At 39.8% G+C, this 13,922-nt stretch overlaps 1 protein-coding gene across 1 annotated transcript in view; it reads left to right on the forward strand.

Moving 5' to 3' along the window:
- Positions 1-13,922, forward strand: part of cntn5 (contactin 5) — a 52,193-nt gene that overhangs the window by 12,412 nt on the left and 25,859 nt on the right. The window contains exons 5-7 of the mRNA XM_067245831.1: positions 2,931-3,026; positions 8,190-8,393; positions 12,357-12,459. Of these exons, the coding sequence (XP_067101932.1) occupies positions 2,931-3,026; positions 8,190-8,393; positions 12,357-12,459 (403 nt within the window). The remainder of the gene's footprint in view (positions 1-2,930; positions 3,027-8,189; positions 8,394-12,356; positions 12,460-13,922) is intronic.

Genomic DNA, 13,922 nt, shown 5'->3' on the forward strand with positions numbered 1-13,922 from the left:
AAGTAGAAAGAAAAGTGCCCTGCACCAAACATTTGGATGCAGAGCCTTACTTCTCTCACTCAGCATAACAAATGAGCATCATTAATCACTCCGCTTGAAACTCACATTTTTTTAAATAATGGCATGGCACAGTTTCATGCATTGAATGGCCTTCTTCACCACCCAGAGTATAAAGTCGCTATTATAAAACTCACCTACACCAGTAATGTTTTATGGATTGTAAGATGGTGTTCAAACTTTGCAGCTGTTTCAGGTCCTTGGAAGATGTTTCACTGAGTAGGGAGGTTATGTATTATAGTGTCTCCTTATCTTTTTTTCTCTCTAAAGCATTACCTTGGGCAGCCCTGAATAGTGGTCCTTTACTCTGTGTCCAGTGCATGCATTTTGAGCATCGCCAAGTACTGTCTGGGAACAGGAGAGGAGGAGGGAGCGTCAACCTTTCTTCAGTGCATCAAGAACACAGCAGCCAAGGGTTTCAATATTCTACTCAACGGCCCTGTACTCTGCCTCGAAACCTGTACCAGTAGCACCTCTTTTTCTCTCTTTGTTTTGAAATTCTGAGCTGCTGAACTCACACTTGGGCTATTTTCCAGTCCTGTCTTTGAAGGCAGCAGGCAGAGGGGAAAGCCTCTGATCTTCCTCCCCAGTGGGATCCTCTCTAGTCCCTGCAGACACGAGGGTGGGGGAGACTCGGGTATCGAGCCATACTGAGATCTTCGGTAGAAGTGAGTCAGTATCATTCACGTGTGACATTGCATATATTGTTCTAAAATAGACGAGATGTATTATGTAAAACACAGAGTTGGAGATACAGTGAACGTTTGACTTTTGTGGTAAACAAGTAATGTAACTCAGCACTGTCCCATTTTATGTAATTCTAAAAATATTTGATTAAATAAATACGTTCAATCTGTACATCAATATGTTTTAATTATATCCAACATTAACAGGACCTATAGCAGACAGTATGAAGACTTGCTACAAACATCGAAATGTATGATTTTCCCACACAACCCAGCCAGGTGCAAATTTGCCATAGTAATTATACACAACTTATAAGAGTGGCAGATGTGTTTACAAATGAACAGATATTAATTTCTGAGTCGTACCATATGCCATTGGTGACATATTGAAGACATATTGATTGAAGACATATTGAAGACATTGATTCACTTAAATAACGTATCACTTTACAAAGGGAATATGTCAAGAGAACTTGAGACTGCTTTGGATATCCAGCATCTGTTTTACTTATTCTCATACGTTTTCTCATGACACTTCCAGTGGAAATCATATCCAATATCATCAATAATAACTTTGACATCTCTGTAAATTTTATGAATTTTTACTGGTCTCACATACCATTGATATTCATAGCCAGCCCTACAAACCAAAGCCTTAGCTATTTGGCTTCCTCATCTTGAGTGAAATTTTAATTATTTATTTTCCTCATCTTTCCCTCTGGAGAAGAAAAAGGAAATCCATTCGCTCATTTTGTCTACAGGAGTAGAAATTGATTAGCTATATTTGGAATGTCATCTCTAAATGGAGTACTGAGCACAAAAAAGGGACAGATACGGAGACCACAGACGGGCTATGGACATGAACAGATGAATCGATAGTCGACATGGTGACAGTGCTCTTCAGGATCTCTGCACAGCTTTACTTCAATGCAGCTTGTTAGTGCAGATAAATCATGTACTCAAGATTATTTTTCCCTCCAATAAACCCGGACATATCGTGCCCCAAAGAGTAATGCATGAGTCATCTGTCCCACCTAAACTCTTCTGGGGTTAGCAACATTGTCTTATCTTCTCAAATGCCTTTTTATTTTGTGTTTTTCTTCGTTTGATATCCCCAGTTTTTTGTGAGGTGGCCATGTGGATCACCCCATGAAAGAGGGTCAATAGGCCTGCCAAAGTGTCACTCCAGTCCTGCGGGGGATGGTATCCCTCATTCCTCATCATTGTAAATACGGCCAGGCTGTCAATGTACCAGGCAGATACATACAATCTTAGAACTCTGTTGAGCCATTCTGTAAATGGGTTCAAATGATTATTCAAATATCAAGCCTTGCAATGCAAGACACACTCAGTGGTGTTTTATAAAAATCATGAACAGGGGATGTCACTGGATAGTATAAACAATTTCAAATGGTGCTTATTTTATCTACTTTGTACCTTTAATCAGCTGGACTTCCAATATAAGCCTGTATACATTTTCTTGCCCCATCTTTACAAATACATGTTGCCATTTATTAAATATATAAACTGACTGCATGCTACTTTGAGAAAGAGACTGACATAAAAGAAGGGAGAGATAGAGGAAGACATGCAGGAAATGGCCCGTGCCAGATTCAAACACGGTCCTCTGCGTTAAGTTCTCAGCCTTAGGGGTACACTCTGACCAAGGGAGACACCCGAACACCACTTGCATGCTACGTTTTGATATAAAGACTTTGAATCCTGTTTGAACAATGTTTGTTCAATGCATCTGAAATTTCGAAGAAACTGAGGTTTTTATATTTTCTAAGAGCCATAATTATCAAATTGTGACTGTATAATGGTAAACATTCTCCTCAGAGTGATGGAATGAAAGTGGTAGGGACTCACAGTCCTGCCTCAGGTCAGCAGACAGCTAGGTTTAACTTTTCATTAGCTTGAATAGCTTGCCTTTGAAGTGCTTTGAGGCAGATGCAGAGTCTCACCTGCATTGCTGTTTAAGCTCTAGGCCGTTTCCCAGAGGTGAAGTAAAGCTATACTGTGTAGTGTAAAAAATCTTTTAAATTCTCACAGATGGTTCTTCCAAATACATTTACACCAGAAAATGTTTTGCTACTGTCTGTCATATTAGTACAGGATGAAGGTCCAAGTGTTTGTAAACATAATCTGTTTGAGTTTTTACTCAGTGCTTCTTTGTTTCTGTTGCAGATCTGGGTGCCTTCAGTGGGAGAACACGAGGAGACGTCTCTGTGCGTGAAGGACAGGGCGTAGTGCTGATGTGCACTCCTCCCGCCCACTCACCAGGTAGGAAGTTCTCACCCCCATCCCAGGTGTGGCTCTCAGTTTTATTAACGGACGCATTATTCAAGCTGCCATTCAGACGTGACATGAGAGGAGGAAATGGCGGCAGGGATGAGGGGTATAGTACTATAGTATTATGGCATACTGTACAGTACTTTGCCATTAAAACAAATTGCACTGTGAACCATACATTGTATCAAAAACAATGCCATTGTTATTCTATCCAGCTAGTACAGTATATGGTCAACTGATACTGTTTTGATGCAGCCTTCAGTGTCAGATTTCTTCTTAGATTTTTGCTCATCGTCCTAGACGATGATCCACTTTAAGCAGACACAGGGTCTCAGAGTTCAAATTTACTGCATCATTAGAAATGAAAGGAAATCCAGAATAGGCAATTATAACACACATGCCACGCAGCATGTGGGGACATTTAATGGCAAATCTCAAATCGCAATGCAGTTGTCCTCTAATGTAAGCTCCTGTGTGAGCCCTCTTTTGTAGCCATGAATCATCCACGTTTTCTCTTTGGATCAGCTCTGCTCCACCACTGGAGTTTCCCCAAGGGACTTTCTGCCAAGTGCTCTTCAGCTGCACAACCATTTCCTGGATGCCATATTGCATGTCATGGTAACATGTAGAAATCAGAGACTGCACAGCTGGTGGAGAGTGGAGATTGAATTTTCGAATCACATTCACCATAAGCTATTCCCAGTTTAATAAATCAAAGTCTAGGGCAAATGATTCAAAAACATGTATGCATTTCTTCCTTGGGCAGGTGTTCTCATTTTGACTCATTGACCAGTGTTGACCCAATAGTAACAAAGTGCCTGGAACATAGGACTTTTCTAGTGATGTTGGTGGTGTTCCACTGGAATGCCTATATGTTTAATTGGCATGAAACTAAACATCCTTCGAATCATGAACATTTGAAATGGACCAAAATTATTCAAAAGCTAATATTTTGAAATGATGTATATGTTGCATACTGTTCATTCATTTTCTTCCATGCGAAGGTCAAGAAGGAACAAAACAAATGCTTCCTTTTTGGTTACGTGTATTGTATGCAGTCCAATAGAGGTGATGTAGTTGTGATTTAGTTATAAATTGCATCAATTAAATGTTTAGAGCCTTGTTTAATGAGCTATTAGATGAATGTGAGTAGAAAATCGAAATTAATATTCTGGGAACATAAAACAATCTTTAGGTTAATGTATTTCATTCTGTTGTAGGAGAATTTAACTACATTATTAAGGAGGAAGCATTGTAAAATTAGAATGGTCATATAATTGAAAATAATTTGGAATCGCTGAGATGTGAACAGGTTATTATTTTCAATTTTATGGCTTTGCTCTGTATGAGAAGGTTTTTGTGTTGATGCTTTATGAAGTTACTATGACCTCTGAATTCAAATTTATAGATCACTCTTGGCTCTGCTATGTAGCATTAATCAGGCTCATGTTCAAATGATCTACAACTTTTAAGGTTAATGTAAAGTAGTTGCGTCAACAAAAATAATTTATGTAAGTACACATGAAATTAGGACTTCACCAAAACATAAGACTCCACCATTTGTATATGCAATTTAACTCTTTAACTAAGTGTAAATATATCAATGTTTAAACATCTATGAGTCTTGTCAGTGATTAGTCAGCTATATCAAATCAAATTTATTTGTATAGCCCTCTTTACACGCAAGCATACAGATCACAGAGGGCTTCACATACGCCCATAGAACTGCCCCTCAACCAACCTAAACCCTCAAGGAAGACAAGGAAAAACTCCCAGAAAAACTCCCAACAGGAGAAAAAATGGAAGAAACCTTGGGAGGAGCAATTCAGAGAGGGATCCCCTCCTCCAGAGACGGTTGGTGAGAGAGAGGAGTAGAACACAGGCTAAACATATTCATACAGTGTCAATGGGTTTTGAAACACCAAAATCCATTGTTCAACTTTATAGATGTAGGACAGGACTGGGAGACTCGCTGTTGGCCATCATGGAGACTGGTTCCCGGTTGACGACCAGGTCCAGCGTTGGCCAACCGACGACCAGGCAGGTGCTGACAGCTCAAACCCCCCACACCACAAGGGATGTGTGTGTGTGGGGGGGGGGGACAGAGAGAGGAGAGCAGGGATTAGAGAATGCCAGGACCACCTAACAGTTACAGTCATAATAGAATGAGATCCCCACCGGTCAAGTGTGGACTAGTGCAGCAATTTAACAGAGCAAAAAGGGGTATTTGATGCAGCCCCACACACCAAGACAGCGACAGCCCCCCTCGGTTGAAACATGAAATCTGTTCCAGGGGAAAGAACTCTAAAATAAGTTATACTTACAGAATAAGGATGAAAACAACCCGTCCCCCGTTGTCTCCAACTAGTAACAGAAACAATAATAGTAACAATATTCAGCAACGGCAACTATAACAGTAACAATATACAGTAACAGGTTTACTTTATTTGTAACATCTAGATGTAACATCCAGATGGGGCAATGTGAACATATAAGCTATAATTACAATTTAAAGTTGCATGTGATACACACATAGGCAAACACACACCCCAGATTTACATAGAATGTAAATACACACATACTCACCTTTAACAATCGTAGAATTGACTAAACAAGAACGTTTTTAACCTAATTTTAAATGTCGAAACAGTATCAGCCTCCTTAATTGAGACAGTTAATTTGTTCCAGAGAAGAGGTGCTCTATATGAGAACGCCCTACCTCCAGCAGTTTTTTTCTTAATTTTGGGAACCACCAGATAGCCGGCATCTTGAGATCTAAGTGTCCTTGCGGGACAATAGGGTGCAAGGAGACTGGAGAGGTACAGTGGTGCCAATCCATGCAGAGATTTGCAAGTTAGTAGTAGAACTTTGAAGTCAGCTCTGGGTTGGATAGGGAGCCAGTGTAAAGAGACAAGAGTAGATGTTATGTGATCAAACTTTCTTGTTCTAGTCAATAGTCTAGCAGCAACATTTTGCACCCGCTGTAAATTTTTTTGGTAGGTAATTGGGAGGCCAGAGAACAACACATTGCAGTAGTCCAATCGGGACGTAACAAATGCATGTCTTAGTTTTTCAGCATCATCCTTTGAGAGGAATTTTCGTATTTTGAAAATATTATGTAGATGGAAAAATGCAGTTCTGGTAATTTGCTTAATATGGTACTCAAACGAAAGGTCTGGGTCCATTGTGACTCCTACATTTTTTACCAGCTGGCTTTGAGAGACTTTGACGCCGTCTAGGTCTAAGGTCAGATTGGATGCATTATTTCTGTATTTTTTAGGACCAAAAATTTGAATTAAGAAGAAGGAAATCATCAAATCAAGGAAGTCATCCAAGTTCTTAACCTGGAAACACATTTTTCCATAGCATGTGGAAATTCTCCAGACTTTATAGACATATATAGCTGAGTATCATCTGCATAACAGTGAAAATTTACCCCAGAGCTTCTAATTATGTTTCCTAAAGGCAACATATAGAGTGAAAATAACAGAGGGCCTAGAACTGAACCCTGTGGTACTCCGTATTTTACAGTGGAGCTCCTGGATGAGCAGCCATCATAGTGGACATATTGTGATCTATCAGATAGATACGATCTAAACCACTCAAGTTACATACCAGAAATCCCAACATAGTTCTCCATACGTTCCAGTACCAGTGTCAAAAGCTGCACTTAGGTCTAGAACAACCAGGACAGAGATAGAGCCCGCGTCAGAGGCTAATAATAGATCATTGACTACCTTGGCAAATGCAGTTTCAGTGCTGTGGTGAAGACTAAATCCAGACTGGAGAGGTTCATAACGCTGATTTGAGGAGAGGTGCTCAGTGAGCTGTTGTGCCACAGCCTTTTCAAAAAATTTGGAGAAAAATGGCAAATTTGAAATTGGCCTGTAGTTGCTAAGACAGCCTGGATCCAGGTTTGGTTTTTTAAGAAGGGGCTTAATAATAGCTTGTTTGAAATCGTCGGGGACTTGGCCAATTACAATAGATTCATTAATAATACTAAGCATGGGTGGTCCATTAATAGGGAGAAGTTCCCTACAGAGTTTGGCAGGGAGGGTATCGAGAAGGCAGCTAGTGGGTTTCGAGGAGTCTATCAGCTCGATGAACACTTCCATAGAAATAGGGTTAAAGTGAGAGCCTCAACATGTAGCATGCTTGGTATAGAGGAAAGTTCAGTGTTGATGGCCACTCCTCCAGGACTAGTCTGTAGTTTGTCCCTTATTGTAATGATCTTTTGGTCAAAGAAATCTAAGAAATCATTGGGAGAGAGATCTGAACTAACACAGAGTGTACTTTTCTTAGTGAGTTTTGCAACAGTATCAAATAGGAACTTAGTGTTGTGTTTGTTCTTACTAATCAACTTAGAGCTATACAACCTGAGATGTGCAAATTACAAAAATAGAAATCAATGAACTATGAAATGCATGCATTAATCACATTGTTTGTTAATTGTTGACATATATTCTATTCAGTATCTACCCTATGATGCATGAAACTGTTTTGAATGATATTGGCAATAACCAAAAACCAAGCTATCAAACTATTTTGTCCTTATAAGACGGATGTTTGCTTAGTATAACATGTACAATTTGGTTCTGCTGCAACAGAAAATGTTGTTCTAAACCAGCATGGGATCTTTATACTTCCTGTCGTTTGATTTGAAACCCAGCATGACTTCACAAAGAACGTCTAATTTATATGCACGTCTGTGCCGCAAAGTCTGCCATGGAGATAGCTTATATCCCTATGTGTTTGTCTTGAATGCAATTATATGTTAACTTACATGTTAATAGCCATATAACTCAGATGTTACTAGTCAGATAACATTTCAGTCACAAAAGTCAGATCTTTTTATCAATTTTCCATGTAAAATCATATTTTTCAGCCACTGTTCCATGCTGTTCATACCTATAGAAGTAAGACATAGCATTGTAGTGGGAGAAAAGAAATACTATAGATGTGCTGTTATGGGTTTACTTGTGTCCTGTGACTGTGAATTCATAAGCAAAAATAGACTTAATTTGAGCTCCCAAGGTGACTGCTCTCGCCCTCTAACAGATGAACGCTGCTCCATCTGAATAAGAAACAGGGTCCTTGGGGACCTAGTGTGATGTGCATTAGTCTCATCTGTATGCTCTCTCCCTGTTCGTCCAGAGATAATATACAGCTGGGTGTTCAATGAGTTTCCCTCGTTCGTGGCCGAGGACAGCCGGCGCTTCATCTCCCAGGAAACCGGCAACCTGTACATCTCCAAGGTGCAGCCCTCAGACGTGGGCAGCTACATCTGTCTGGTGAAGAACACGGTGACCAACGCACGGGTCCTGAGCCCACCGACACCGCTGATACTGAAAACAGATGGTGAGGTTCCCACCCGGCACTTCCCTAACCTTTTAGCACTGCTCTAGTGACAGGCAACGAGTAGGGATCAACCACAAACCTCCTACAAAACGTGTCCAATCCAATTCGGAGAGGTTTGTCTATTTTACTATCCAGTCCCAAGTACAATGGCAGAGAGTAGCAGCATCTTTTGCACATTAGGCAGCACACATGCCACAAGTGGTGTAGTGTTTAGTATGTTTACATTACATTCATGTATTTAGCCATAAGAGCATATTTTTCCTGCATTTGTAGAGGGCTTTGGTAGGGAAAGTGTCATGAATTCTAAACGCTGTCTAAATAGATAGTGTGCAAAGCTTTATTATTACTGTGGAGTGCTTTCTCCACTGACAATGTGCTTCGGTGAAACTGCCCATCAGGGAAATCAGTTTCCTGGCATAAAATTAACTGAATCAATGGTCCTCAATGTGGATGGGATTTCACTCTTTTATACTGGCCTCCCAGGAGCTGTACGAGGGAGCTGTTGGATTCAGGTACATCGTTCACCCATAGCCTTTTCACATCTGACTACACAAGAGTGTCCATCACCCTGCACAGGTGCTTGTCATTGTCAAGGTTTCAGACGGCGATTGAGAATGCCTCCCCAGTGCAGCTGTGAAAGGACTTTTATGCCCATGGAAATCTTGTTGAGGTGGATTTTGCAGCACATATTTGTCTATCCAGAGCAACGTCCCCTCCAGCAAGCTTATGTTTTCCTTTCAATTTGCATAGCCATGTTGTGCGAAACACTCTTTAGAGACAGACATAGCGTTAAGCATTTTACCTCTGCAAATAAGATTGTTCCTCTCATTAACAAAGATAGGAAATTATAAGATGTTCACGACTTGATGATACCATAAACATATCGACAGAGCAGTTGTTTTCTCACCACAGGTGGTGGAGAACAATTTACTTTGTTGTACCCAGAAGTTTCACTTTATTTTGGTTTTGATGTTGTTTTGGGCTTTGGGAAATCTTAATAGGTTGAGGGAGGGTTCTCTCACCTGGAACATAAGTTTGGCCAATTCAAATCTCCACTCAGCCGTGAACTCATTACAACACACGTTTTCTTGGCAGGCGTGGTTTTGGGATTCTCACATATAGCAGCCGTATGTATTGCGAATGTGGGTCTAAAAGGCTGTAAATGACATTGGCACACCTCACAAGAAAATCCCCAGAGCTCACAAGCTGTGTGCTTCTTCAATGCTGGATTTCAACCAATCAGAAGCCACTTAATGTGTCTCTCTGAAAGTAATGGATAATTAGAAACTAGGTAGTTCATGCTGGATCTGTGTGCGGCTCCCCCCTGTCCTGCTCCTGCTCTGACTCTCTTAATCAAAGCTACCTCTGTGCTTCTGGGCTTCATGAGACCCTACGCTAAATCATGGATCTTCACTGAACTACAGTCCACAGGAACATCTAAGGATTATAGCACCTATAGGGTCCTGGATGGATTACCTCCTTTGTGGAAGACATATTAACATAATGATAGTCAGTAGATAATGTAGTTATTTGTAGACTAGTTTAAAACACAAAGCCTTAATTTGCTTTATATTTACAGAAAAATATAATATCAATGTATTATAACTGCATGTGAAAATGCTATTTACTACTATTTGCTATTTACTACACAATGCTGTATGTACACCATGTCACATACACAGTACACCCATCAGTTGACCTAGCATGTGATTAATGACTGTCCAAAAAAGGAAAAGTGCTTCAGCCAAACATGGTTTGATCCCCCTTCTCGCAACCTTTGCGACAATGTCACACTGTGGTTTCATATTAACGGCATATTGAGGCACTATTTTGTGCCCAGAGGGGTACATTTTGTATGTCATACTTAAAAATATACAATGTTGATATCTGATGGAAGGGCTTTATGTATTAACCTCTGTTTAACAAAAAAAATACAATACAGTATTAGTACATTGGACATTATCACTTAGTTTAAAACTCAACATTATCATCAATGTTGTTGACAATGATCTGATCTCACCCTTAGCTGAAAAGGGCAGGTATGTCTAGGTTGAATTTCTTTGACTTGATGTTTTATGTGTCTTGTTTTCCATCACACAGGAATTGGCAGAGCTCCAACCATACGTTACGGTGTAATTTAGTCTGAACATGGCACAAAACACACAAAAAAATAGTAAATACAGGGAATTGGGTAAATACATGGAATTGGAACATAAAATAAACTGCCTGACCACAAATGTAGGTTGGTCATGTTTTAGTACAAAAATCCTAGACAGTCAAATTATATACAATATATTACAACACACTGCAGGCACATCACAAGTTTGATGTTGAATGTACTCTGGCATGAACCAGTGAAATATAGCAAATTCATTAAATGCAAAGGGCTGCTTTGGAGCCGTAAATGTGTAAAATGAGATTGAATCTGAAAAGTTCCTTGCAACAAACATCGTAAAATGTATTGTGTACAGATAGTGTATTCTTTTTACTGCTTGGTTTTCATCTCCATCTCATGACAAGGTGTGCCAAACAGCTGGTTCAATATGTGGAATGTGAAATTGCGGTTCGCCAAATGTAATTTAGACATGGTCATTTATCTAAGTGACCATCATTCAGGTACTGTAAATTGTCTGATAAGGTCAATGTGAATTCATGAGTGGTGCTGTTGCAAACATGCTCAAGCTTGCCAGCTCATGCAGTGTTTGTAGTAGTATTTAAAATGCCTGAGCAAAGAGACAAACTCTCATGTAAAATTCATAACACAATCTCCCATTTAATAAGACGGATAATGGTAATTAGGTCCTGGATGGCAGTGTTTTCCTTTGTTATTTCAAATTTGCTCAATGCCATATGATATTTCTTTGTTGCAAATGGATATAGATGGACCTTTAAAATTCAGTTGAATAAACAGACACCATGTCCCCTGGCTGGGACAGACAGGGAGGGGGGGACAATTGAAGTGGCACTTAGTTGTCTTGGAATCAGTTTTATTGATTATTTTACAATAGAGACAAATAATATTTTCCCCTGTGACCTTTGTGGCACAATTTGTTTCTTTTAATTTCTCATTAAATATAAATACTTATATCTGAGAAAACATTGGATTAACATGGGATGTTAAGGGTTTGTTGTGCCATACATTAGGACCAGGATCATCTATACATCCATACACGCAGCAACATGGTTTTAAACTAGCTGCTGTAGAGCTGCTGTGTTATGTAACCTTCAGGGCTCCTCAGCTCACTTTGACTAGCAACAGCCTGTGACAAAGTGCTGTATGTTGAACAGAATAAATAAAACCTAGGCTTCACTGTAAATCCCACTCCAAGCCTTTTCTGTTGTGTTGCTATACATGCACAACGGTACCAATATACATGGTGGCTTCAGAAAGATGGGAAAAAGTAATTTAGAAAAAAAATGTATTCATAATTTCTTGTATTAAGTATATGTCATTGTATAATGTTTCGTCATCTGCATTCACTGTGCTGGTTTTCCCCAAGAAACTAATTCATAAAAGTGCACTTTTTGTTAATCTGGGGCACACTTTGTTTGCTTGGACACATAATTAATGAGGATAGTGTAACAGAGAGCGATTGGAAGACAGCAAGGTGGATTATTTGGCATAAGCAGCAGACGGTGTGAGTAATGTGCAGTCCCAGACCGGTGAACTGCATGATTTAGTGTACCGTGTGCGCTGCGAGACCGGAGCAGGCCTCTTAACGCCAGGGCACCTCAGGCACTTTGGATCAGCATCTACAACCCGGTGCACTTTGTTTTCTGTGTGGCTGCATTTTTGGCTTACATCTGTGCTATTGTAAGGGATTGGGTGGGAAAGCTACAAATAGTGATTACAGTAAATAAATTGGTCTCAGTCTGACAAGTTAAAGGTGGGTTCATAGGTAGTGTGAGCTTCTATGTCCTCTTGTTCTGCGAACTTAATTCTCTTTTCCCTTTGTCATCCAGGTATAATGGGAGAATATGAGCCGAAAATTGAGGTGCATTTTCCTACATCTGTTCTGGCTGCTAAAGGAGTGACTGTGAGACTGGAGTGCTTTGCCCTGGGGAAGTAAGTAAGCAAGCAAGCAAATCCTTGTGGACATACATTTTTATTATTTATGGTAAAATTATAGAAACCTCCAGGTACAGCACCACTTTCACTGGTGGGCCATCATTGGTATGGCTAACACCCTTCTCAAGTAATGTTTCAGACATGTTCTAAAATCTGTGTTATCTCAACCAAATGGGAACCCTTTTCTCATTATTTTCATCCACTGAAGGACCACTATCCCTCTAATGCAGAAATAGTCTTCCGGCTGGATTTGAATGACTATAGAGCACTGCAAAGCATCATAGCTAGCCTACTTGATGGCATGTTAGGGCTTATAGGATAGAAATGAAGAGGGAACTCAGCCCTGGGGAGCAATGTGTTCTGATAATAGAGAGCCAGTAATATGCCCGTGTTTGCAGGGTGCTTTTAATATCTGTTATGTGAGTGGAGGGCCAAGGTTAGGTCTTTGAAAAATGAAACTGGCCACCACTCGTGCAATGCCAGGAGGGAAAATAACATTTGTGTCCAGGGTACTTGTTCATGGTTGCTAAAATTAGTCATCCTAGCTGGTTTCTTGGTTTAAAAAGTAATCTGAAAAGCAAGGTTGTACTGTAGTTTTGTGTTGGTGAATCTACACATAAGCTTATTGGATTGACTGCATCTCTCACAATGTGAAAACTTTGATGATGTTATAGCCATCTTGTTTGAAAATTAAAATTCAAGAATGCTAAAACTCCTCAGACGATGATGACAAGAGAATAAGTGAAAGACTCATCTATTTTTTGGTTCATCTCTTACTCAAAGCTAATGTGTTTTGCATAACGCAATGCAATTTTCATTTCACTACATAATCCTGTATCATCCCTACTTCATTGTTTATCATTATTTGATATGAATAATTCATTGCTGAATCACATCTTAAGTGCAAACAGCTTCTAATATACGGAATTGCAAGGAGCTTGTAATTGTTTACAAAGCTTTCAAGGGGCTCCTTTGGAGCAAAAGTCATTTACAATTAATTATCAGCATTAGAATAATGAGTCATTTCCTAAACATATAGACATAGTGGGCCGCACAGCCTCATGCCTTACTTATTCCCATTAGAATAAGCAGAGGCTTTAGGAGGCTGAGCAAACAGACAAACTTATTCAGACCGATCCCTGTTCTCCCATCACAGGACTAATTTGGGCATTATGGCTTTCAGTCTGATGGTGATCCTAGTGACTTACCCCCTTACCTACAAATGAATGATTTATCAATGCACCCTATTAAGAAATGTCAGTCTTTATATAACACTGAAAACAAACTTTGATTGGTTTTGTTCTCCTGTCAATCAATATGTATGATGGCCCCTCTAGTGTAGACAGTACAGAGTGTTCTTTGTGTGGAAAGGCCACAGCATCTACATTCAGACAAGGCAAACTGAAGTGAATGCCTTGCAACAACAACAACAAATGTAGTGTGGGTAACTGTCAAAAGCA

This window comes from Osmerus mordax, chromosome 11 (genome assembly GCF_038355195.1).
Source record: "Osmerus mordax isolate fOsmMor3 chromosome 11, fOsmMor3.pri, whole genome shotgun sequence".
Lineage (NCBI taxonomy): Eukaryota > Metazoa > Chordata > Actinopteri > Osmeriformes > Osmeridae > Osmerus > Osmerus mordax.